Genomic DNA, 9,520 nt, shown 5'->3' with positions numbered 1-9,520 from the left:
ACAGAGCAATTCACTCCAGCGTGCATGTCTTTGGACTGAGGACGCCAGCGTGAGGTAAAGAACACATTTGTGAAGTAATACAAGGATAGAACACCCGCCCATATCATATGTTCTTAAGATATCATTTTTAACCCTGATAAGCACAGCCTCAGTACTGGGATGCTTTAACACAGGGGGGAAGAAGTCCAGGTCTCATGTGACAGTGTCCTGCATATTTTAGATTGCACCCTGGGTCAACACACATGAATCAAATGATTCGTTTTTTTACCAGGCCTCTGGAGAACTTCAAAACATGTTGAGGTAATTTAGCAATTTAAATCAGCTGTGTCGGATCAAGGACACATCTAAAAGCTGCAGGACACCAGCCCTTGAGGCTTGGAGTTCCCCAACCACTGCCTCAAACTCAATCATAAGAAAAGACTGTACACAAACAGGATAGGAAAACCAAACTGTGTCATAAAAGCATAACTCAATGTCAACTATTTATTAGATGTTACACTGAAACAACAGCAAAAAGAAAGAAAGAAATGTAAACAACATTTCTGGAAACAGTCATAACTAAGCAACCACAAGTGAACACTTAACTACTGTTACTGGTATTTAGACAAAGTGTAACGGTTTAATATGTGCACCATCTACTCATTTCAGTGACTTCCAGAGTAATGAAAATAAACAAACAAACAAAAAAACAACTACTATTCGCAACTAGTAGGTGATATCACAGTTCAATTAGTATTCATGAGGGTTTTTTTCCTTCACAGCAGAGGGTCAAAGTCATAACATCAAGCTCCACAGAGTGATAATTAGGTGTCAGCATATAGCGGTGGGGGAGGAAGAAGTTCCAGCTCTGTGAAGTCAACTTCTTGTTCACTGTCAAGAAGAACACAAGGCATTACACCCGTTTATGAGAAAGAAAAAACATCTTACCTAACCCCAAGTATTACAGTACATACTTCTATGAGTACTCAGTTTAATGTTTGTCATAATAACAAAGTTGGGCTTTCTGATCAGAAGGAAACAGGCGACACTTACGGATATGGAGGCTCCTCAACCGCACTCAAGAAGTCTAGATAAAGACGAACAGATACAAGTGTCACGTCAGCTTTGAACAACCAGCAACACAAAATAACAGCAGCATGACTCCAGGTCATTTAAAGCAGATAAAGGTTTCTCAAGTCATTTTCCATTAGGGAAAAAGTCTCCAGTGTGTATGAGTACCCCGTGTTTAGCTTCACCATTATCAGTGAGGGCGACATGTGGTGACAACAGTGGAGCCATGGCAGAGAAGGGGAGGGGAAAACCAAAACAAACCACTTACTCTGAGGTTCATGGCTAAACAGGACACAAGAAGAGGAAAGAACAGTGCTGTTGAATATAAAGACAAGCAGCTAGAAACACGACAAGTTTGCATAAATAGTGTCTGAGGTTAAAGGTTACAAAAATAAAACCTTGTAAACTTTGCTCCATCATCATCATGGACATCACCAAGTTCATCTTTGGTCTGGTGAAAGAAGACTGCCAACTTCTGCAGGGCTTCATGCTTAATTCTGAAGAGCAGAAGTAATGTTGCACATTTAGTTGTTTTATTTTGTCCAGCTTCCAAATTCTTACACAGAAACAAGACTGTGCAGGGTGAGCAGAACCCAACACAACACCACCTCGACTAAAGTCCTTGAAGCAGAGCTTTTTATTAAAGGCTACTTTTTGTACTTCTGGAACAGAAGACAAAACGTTTTAGCAAATTTGTATTGGCCTGAGATTTCAAAATAAAAGCCTGGTTATAAAAGGCTCAAAAAGCTTCCTTCAGCTAAGGTAAAAGCCTTCAAGGCAATGCTATCAAAGTCAATTTTTATAATTTAGTTTTAGGCTTAACCTAAACTCAGTGTTCCATAAAAAAAAAAAAAAAGAAAAAAACTTATGTTACAAATCCACAGTTTAAAAAAAACAAACAAAAAAGAATAGTGGCGATCCTTTGTGTATTAGTAAGATGTTGATAAGTAGGTTAAATAACACAGCAAGCATTGGTTATTTAACCATTTCTGCCACTTAGGATTTAAAATATCCAAATATTTTGGACTTCAAGCTTTGCTCACTTAGACAATCAGCAGCTTTTCTCACTTCTGATTAATTGTTTCGCTTAAATTTCAAGTAAATTGGCCAACATTTTACCAGCTGGCGCCCTCCCTTCATTGGATGTGATTACAAATTGAATAGCTTTTAGATTTATACAGTTGCTCGCCCAAAAGAATAAACTGGAATACCTCACAGATGATTATAATTGGAGTTTTTAATCATTTTGTAAAAGAAAATGATGCCAATCAAGAAAAATCATACACAAGTAACAGGTTAACAAAAAGAGAACTGAGCAATTAGCCGGTTTCTCGGTGTGGTGATTCGCCTTTCTCAGGCAGACTGTTAATCAGCTAAGATTTTTAAGTTTATCATCCAGTGTGGCAATGATAGTCTTCAGTCTCTCCTGTAATCAGTGGAGGTCTCTAGAAACACTCCCTGTATCGCTACAGCTTCAAGGACCTTGTAAAATGTGTCCCAATATTGTTTTTGCTTCTCTTCCACCTTTAATATTTACTTGCTCATTAACACAGTAAGTGATCATAAATTAGTCCACAACACAGCATATACACCCTTGCTAAGAAGCTGTGCAGTAATGTTTATGAAGGGTTGGAAAGGGAAATAATGTGTCTGCTCTGACATCCGTGTTTGAGACTTACTGCGAGTGCAGGTCGTCCAAGTTGGCGTCATTCGGTGTGTTCTGGGCACCAGCATGAACACATGCTGACAAAGTGAACAAATGAAGGGCAGAGGTGTAAGCGGAAGGGCGAGACAGGAACGGGGTTAGTTAAAATGCAGACTGAAGAGGGAGGAAGTAAGAAAAACATATGGTAAAAGTGCACATCAAAGCCCTGCCACAGTCTGCCATTGCATAAAACAACCAGAGTTCCCTTTAAACAGGAGAGGGTGGGGGTGCGGATAGGCATCTTCTGTTGGCCCGTTTCAACTTCAAAAGGACGGGACATAAAAATGTACTCACACGTCTCGGGCACTGAAGCCGTCTGCTGAGAAAAGCTGCTACCCAAATTGAAGAGAAAGAATATTTAGTGTTCATTTGTCATTTTTAGAAGTGACACTGATCAAAAAGCTGCTTTGAATAAATGCCAAACATCTCACTGGCTCTCACTGAATGGTGAGAGGGTCTCATCTTCATAGGCCCACTCCTCACTGTCATCTGTGACTGTGTGAAGAAGGAAAAGGGAATAAAATAAACAATGAAGCCTGACAAGCATGCTAATGAAAGCCCATGAATTCCATCAGTATCATAAAATAACACCCGGCCGTAAAGCAGATGACAGCAGTTAAGTGATACTGGCTGGGATCCAGCCTCAGTGCAGCAGCACTCAGTCAGTCATGCAGAGCCTCCTGAAACTTACAACTGCTTGTTAGAAAAGGCTGGTTTGAGGATCTGAAAAACAAAGAAAAAAGTGAATCATGACACTTTTCTTTTAATTGAGAAACTAAAAATTTGATCAGTGTGCTACACAGTACCTGCTTCCAATACTTATGTTATCTCCCTCCATGTTGCCTCCTCGCCCTGCTGCTTGAGCCTTCTTGCCGAGTTCCAGCATCTCCTTGATATTTAGCTCCACATTCATCACTGAAATATAACCATCTGCAAAGAGAGAGCAGCAAAGTAACGACACCAAATGCGGAAACACTCCTGTTACATCGACGTCTGTTGTATCCATGCTATGTTTTTAAAGTCCAGATGTGATTAAGCCATTCTTATTTCATACTTACAAATAACACAAAAGTGAACTCACACTTGTTGTTGGCGTCTCGGGCCAACCATTTGCCTTTGGGGCAGTTGGTGGTGCGGATAATGCTGACCGTGTCCCCGCTCTTCACAGGCAGATCATTCTTGCGGACTTTACTGGCCACCATCACCTTGGCATGGTACATCGGCTCTTCATCCCCAGTCACCTACGAGGTCACGTAAAAGACTGCATGTAAACGATGGACATATCCACGATGATGTTAGAGTTTTAAGGTTCAATATTAACATTTTGACCACTGCCCGGTCTTTTTTCTTTTTGGATGGACAGAGGCTGGAGTGCCAATTAATCTGCTAATGTTTGCAAGCTTGGAGAGCAAGCTGCATTCATAAACCCTGCGGCTGCAACGTACACACACACACACACACACACACACACACACACACACACACACACACACACACACACACACACACACACACACACACACACACACACACACACACACACACACACACACACACACACACACACACACACACACACACACACACACACACACACACACACCTACCTACTAATTATTGCTAAGATTACAAGGCACTTACTAATTGGCTTCAGGTGTTGGTGTCTGAACACCTGTAAAATCGACTTAGCCACTCAGAGTTGTTATGAGCAAGTGAACGATCCACAGCAGTGAAAACTGTTTTTTGTACCAGGTTGTAAACACGCTTTTTAATGCTGTAAAGTTGGACAGTTTAACCCGAGACTATGGGGATTCCTACAGGTACTGGAGTTTTTAACACTTTCTGCACTGGTTTCATTTTCAGAAGCTGTCCTTAGATGTAACACTCACAGGCTGTACTCATAAAGACTTGAAATTAGACTTCTAGTTAGTGAAATTGATCACATCAGGAACACATTTACTGAGGTTATACATGAAAGGATTTTTTTTTTTATTTCCAAAAAACAGAGGTGTCACCCTCTGCTGGCTATTAGAAAGAAAGATATATAGTACTTTTTCAGACCGTAAAGCCACATCCATCTGTTATACATTATAAGAGTCACATCTTAGCAATGAGCTGCACTGTCTTACAAACACCTAAGCAGCAAAAAAAGTAAAACATTTGTGTTTTACATCTTTGAAGAGATGCTGCATTGATTCCATGTTTGAAGTTTTATTTAAAAAAAAACAACAACTAAAAATTCAGGAAGTAACATTTGCCAACTGATGACTTAGAAAAGCTGAATAAACAGTAACCGAAGAAAACTAAAATCAAAAGTCATCATCTCAAAACAAATCACCCCCTTACTTTAAACTTCTTTTTCATTTCATTTTCCTTCTTCTCCCTCTCTTTTTGCTCCTTTTTTTCCTTTTCCAATCGTTGTTTCTCCCGCTTCTTCTGTTCTTTATGGTCGCCGGGGTTGGGAGTGTTCATCATGCTAAGAAAAATGTGAAAAAAGGGATTAGGTATACGAGCAGCTTGTTTGTTTTTCTTGGTTGTTTTTTTAAAATCACATGTTCAGGAAAAAGATTTACATGTCTGACATACCTGTGCATATGATTATGTGCCAAATGTTCACCCGATACACAAACCCTGCAGTTTGATAACCATAGGAAGGGAATGGATGTCACAGTGTCAATGACAGAACAAAGGTATTACGTTTACGAGAATGAAAGAAGGGAAAAAAGAAAAAGCATACCATGGATTCTTTTGCCTTCTAACACATGACGACTCCTTTTGAGAAAAAACCCAAAAAAGACAACACTAGATACATAAAACACACTAAAATACACTTTTTAAAGTTGCTAAGATAATTATATACTCTGATTTAAAAATGAGTTACCTTTGGCTGGTGGTCCGCGTATGGATCTGTACAAAACAAAAACAAACAGTGATTATAGATGAGAATAAATGTCTGCAAATGGTTTTATTTTAAGAATAAAATCTGTGTGAAGTACTTACTCTTCAGTCCGCCTTTTCTTTTAGTGGAGTTTTGGCTCAAAGTGAATTTGTTCATATTCTCAACATCTTCATATATGTTAGTATATGTTTCATAGTAACTGTCCTGTTGATGTCCACTGTAAGGGGAATGTATAAACAGCACACTGTTATATGAAGAAGAAGAAGAAAAAAAATTCCAGTTACTATAAAACTTACCACGAGTGGCTACTAAGCTCTCTTTCCTCTGGGAAAGACTGACACTCAGCAACTCCCACATCAGTTTCATCAGACGGAGATTTAGGAAAAGAATCGACAAGCACCTCTTTGCTCTGGGACCACTGCTGTGGTATAGCAGGCTCTGGGAACTCTAACAAGTTTATTGGTTCAGGGAAGCTGGCTGGATCAAGGGGTATTATGTTTTCACTGCCAAGGTTCAGATCTTGGATGATGGAGATCACACCGGGCCCCGCAGGATCATGCGCTGACAAGTCAGCTTGTGGATGCTCAGCGTCGACAGCTGTGTGAGGGTTAGCGCTGACTAAGTCTAAGGCCTCCAGTTCTAGTGCAGCAACATCAACACCTCCACTTTCTGCTGTTTCCATCTCTGTATTTTCAAAGTCTGGAAACTCTGGGGCATCCAACAGAGGGTTGGAGACGGGTGGGTGCTCAGACTCTGCTTGGCTAACGTTCGGTGACACCACTATAATAAGAAAGTAAAAGCAGTATTTGAACAGATGTTAGGCCTCACCACAAAAAGAGGAATAATGTGAACTGCAGAGAGGATAATGCTAAGTCACTGATGACTAAGCACATAAACTGTGGCCACAGAACTGAAGATGCAAAAAGAGGGAAAAGACGAAGAAATGAAACATTAATGTCTATAAACAGACTGATAGCCCTTTCCAACATGCATCTGTTTAACCTGAGATGTTATTAGGAGTACTGCTAATAAATAATAATTCTAACTGACTCTATATAGACAGCAGCTGATGTTAAAACCTAAAATAAAATAAACATACATTTTTCCAACATTAATCAGGTTTTTCTTAAGATCAAGAAACCTTTTGTTGTCACCTATGTTTTCTAATATGACTGATCGCAGCCCAAGTAATTTGTCCGATTATTCCGACACCTAATGTGCAGTTTGAGATGCAGGTAAACTGTCTATGTGACAGCAAGAGGAGGACAGAATTTGCTAAAACGCATCAGCTAACCTTCGCTGACATTTTCGAATAGGTTTTTAACGCAAATCTATCCTCTGCTATTGCTCCCAGTGGCCATGTGTGTAGACTTGCTGAGACTCTCATACCAGTAAACAGAGGCACATGGTAATAGCTGAGATCTACTAATGGAGGTCTGAGGGGCTTTGCCGGCACTGGCCCCAGTGTTCTCAGATCAGGCAGAGGCTTCTTCAGTGGGACACATGGTGGATGAAGTTCAACAGTCTTCACTGGCAGATTCTTAGATTTCTCTCTGCCAAGCTGCTTATCCAGTGCTGATTCTTGAGGGGAAAAAGCATTAAATATGAATAGTATTAGCAATGTATATAATAATTTATGTTCTAACATTAACACCCACAATGAAACTGCAGATTTTGACATTTGTCACTCTGCATATAACTTACTGCATAAAGCGTTGTTGGTTTTGAAGAAAGGCCGGGCTGAGATACAAGCCAGATGTGAAAGACACACTGGTGGGGGTGTGGGCAGGTCAGTGGTCCTCGGTGGTGGACTGAACTCTTTGCCTGTGTTGTCAGGGGAATGCAAGCTCTTGGGTTTGGAAGAGATCAACATGTTTCGGCGTGAGAATTTCTTCTTGGCCCTCTCCAAAGTGCTCATAATTTTATTGTCAGAATCGACTGTGGTCTCTGCTGAAGGAGGGGTGACTGGGACATCTGGACTGGAGAGGGGGTATTCACTGTTTGATTGGTCACTTTGGAGTGAAGCCCCATCCTCTGTGGTTTGTTTTTCCACTGATGGCAACTCACCAGGAGCGCTACACGGTCTGGTGGTCAAATCACCACATGTGGGCTCCTCTCCGCTTTCCGCACTGACCTTTGATGCTTTGACTGATTTGAATGGAAGCAGCAAATCCTTCTTCTTGATTTTAGTTTGTGGCAAGGCTTCCTTCCCCGACTCTGGTTCGGGTTTGTACTCTCTCCTGACTGGTGTTTCTGTCTTCTGATCTTTTGCAGGCAGGACAGGAAGCACCAGGGGCATGTATCGAGAATGCCTTGCTGTGCCGTCTCCATTAGTAAGCTGAGATGACAGGGAGGTCCGCTGAGGTTGCAGCGGAAAGGAAATCGGCCTCTTGCCTCCAGACAGTCGCAGTGCATCTCTGAAAATGACACGAGGAACCGCTGGTGTCTTGTTTTCTGCAGCAGTATTAATACTGCTAACCACAGTGCAGTGACCTCCAGGTGGAAGAATCTGTTTGGGTTTTTCAGCAACAGCTGGACGGCTGGTTTTGGATTGAGCCAGGAGAGCCTCTTCCTGAAATTTGGCCCTCAGTGCTTTGAAGTTGATTGGTCCCTCCTGAAAAAAAAAAAAAGGTTAGTTTAACTCTTTTCCCTCATAAAGACAAGGTTTGATGCCCTCCTCTGAACCCTTAATGACGAGCGCTGACACCTCAGTATATATCCATAAAGACGTGGTGTGACAACCATTAGAAGTGTTTGTCTTTTTCCAAGGACAGCTACATGGGCAGAGACCACCCTCACTAACCTCTGGTACAAACCCAGTCATTGTTTCTATAAGCAGGCCCAAAATATGACAGAAACTGCTCAGTTTAGGAAAAAAAAGCTTCAATGGTTGCTGCTTGGCATTCAAGGGGTAAAGAGATAAGCCTACAAAAATGACAAAATACGTATTTTCCTCACTTACTCCCCTGAAAGTGATACAGAAATAATTTTACGTTCCATCTGTCCAACAAAATTCAATAGGTAATGTTTGCATATGCTGAGAAACAGGAATGAAAATAAACTTTCTAAGTTTCCAATCCTACCTTACCTACCAATCATACAAATGACACGTGAAGGCACCTTTTTTTGGTAATTTAAAACTATTTTTCTAACTGCAGAGTTTAAAGTAGTAATCCGCGCCCCTAAATTTAATGTCTCTGGTTTAAGCTTACTTTCTAATTACCAAAACTACACCCTTTTGGTAATTACGAGGCTTTTCTTTTCACACGTCGCTGGTCAATTAAAACCCAAGTGTTTGTTGGTTAATTAAGATGCTACTGAACAGATTAAGCCTTCATATATTGTTTTAATCAATAATAGATGTAGAAAATTTAAGACATCCATGTTTCTCAAAAGCGATCAAAAGAAAAACTGCTATCACTGTGAGCACCGAAACGACTTTCATATATTTAACTGGGTTGGTCGTAAAAATGATGATTTGTTATTTCAAAAGTATTTTTTACTCCGTTCTATCAGTTATTTAAGAAAGCCATACTCATGTGTTAGAAAGAGTAAAGCAGCAGCAGCACATTAGCATAAAGAAAAGCAATATAAGTAAATTAACTTTCTATTCAACTGCCCTTTAGCTAATTAAACCTGCTATAAAAGCCTTGTAACTTTACCTCTTCCATTGTAGCTTCTGTCTGTCATCACTGTTAAGGACCGAGCATTTGAAAGACGGTTTCAATTTTAATACCGAGACGCTGTTTACTTTATTTTTTTTAAACAGCGACCTAACAGCTCTGGTTAATCACGGTGAAGGCTAAAACAAACAATTTGAAAGAGCCGCTGAATGACGCACCTGCGTGCTGCACTCGACCTACGTG

General features: G+C 40.5%; 1 protein-coding gene across 15 annotated transcripts; it reads right to left on the bottom strand.

Moving 5' to 3' along the window:
• Positions 1–757: 757 nt before the first annotated feature.
• On the bottom strand, positions 758–9,510 carry LOC146498156 (uncharacterized). Of its 15 annotated transcripts, none has more exons than XR_014870520.1 (19): positions 9,317–9,510; positions 7,359–8,268; positions 7,044–7,235; positions 5,951–6,434; positions 5,756–5,871; positions 5,637–5,662; positions 5,493–5,557; positions 5,342–5,386; positions 5,102–5,231; positions 3,837–3,996; positions 3,562–3,685; positions 3,447–3,478; positions 3,197–3,250; positions 3,050–3,087; positions 2,730–2,793; positions 1,449–1,547; positions 1,219–1,365; positions 1,033–1,066; positions 758–870 (listed from the first exon to the last, which is right to left on the bottom strand). XR_014870520.1 is itself a non-coding variant. In XM_085139739.1 (19 exons), exons 1-18 carry the CDS (start codon positions 9,323–9,325, stop codon positions 1,048–1,050), a joined length of 2,724 nt encoding a protein of 907 aa, XP_084995865.1. In that variant the 5' UTR covers positions 9,326–9,509; the 3' UTR covers positions 758–870; positions 1,033–1,047. The 15 variants fall into 15 exon arrangements, 12 of the variants coding, with proteins under 12 accessions (XP_084995865.1, XP_084995866.1, XP_084995877.1 ...); XR_014870521.1 differs by having other exon boundaries at positions 3,050–3,084; XR_014870522.1 differs by having other exon boundaries at positions 1,219–1,332; positions 9,317–9,509.
• Positions 9,511–9,520: the final 10 nt, after the last annotated feature.

This window comes from Neolamprologus multifasciatus, chromosome 18, assembly GCF_963576455.1.
Source record: "Neolamprologus multifasciatus chromosome 18, fNeoMul1.2, whole genome shotgun sequence".
NCBI classification, from domain to species: Eukaryota; Metazoa; Chordata; class Actinopteri; order Cichliformes; family Cichlidae; genus Neolamprologus; species Neolamprologus multifasciatus.
This window is presented reverse-complemented; position numbering and strand designations above follow the sequence as displayed.

Bases quoted from the DNA above. Each gene is read 5' to 3' on its own strand.
- LOC146498156 (XM_085139739.1), bottom strand. The intron at 5,387-5,492 runs GTATGCTTTTTC...ATCAAACTGCAG, and splicing joins AGAAGGCAAAAGAATCCATG to GGTTTGTGTATCGGGTGAAC. The intron at 1,548-2,729 runs GTAAGTCTCAAA...TCTGCTCTTCAG, and splicing joins TTGGACGACCTGCACTCGCA to AATTAAGCATGAAGCCCTGC.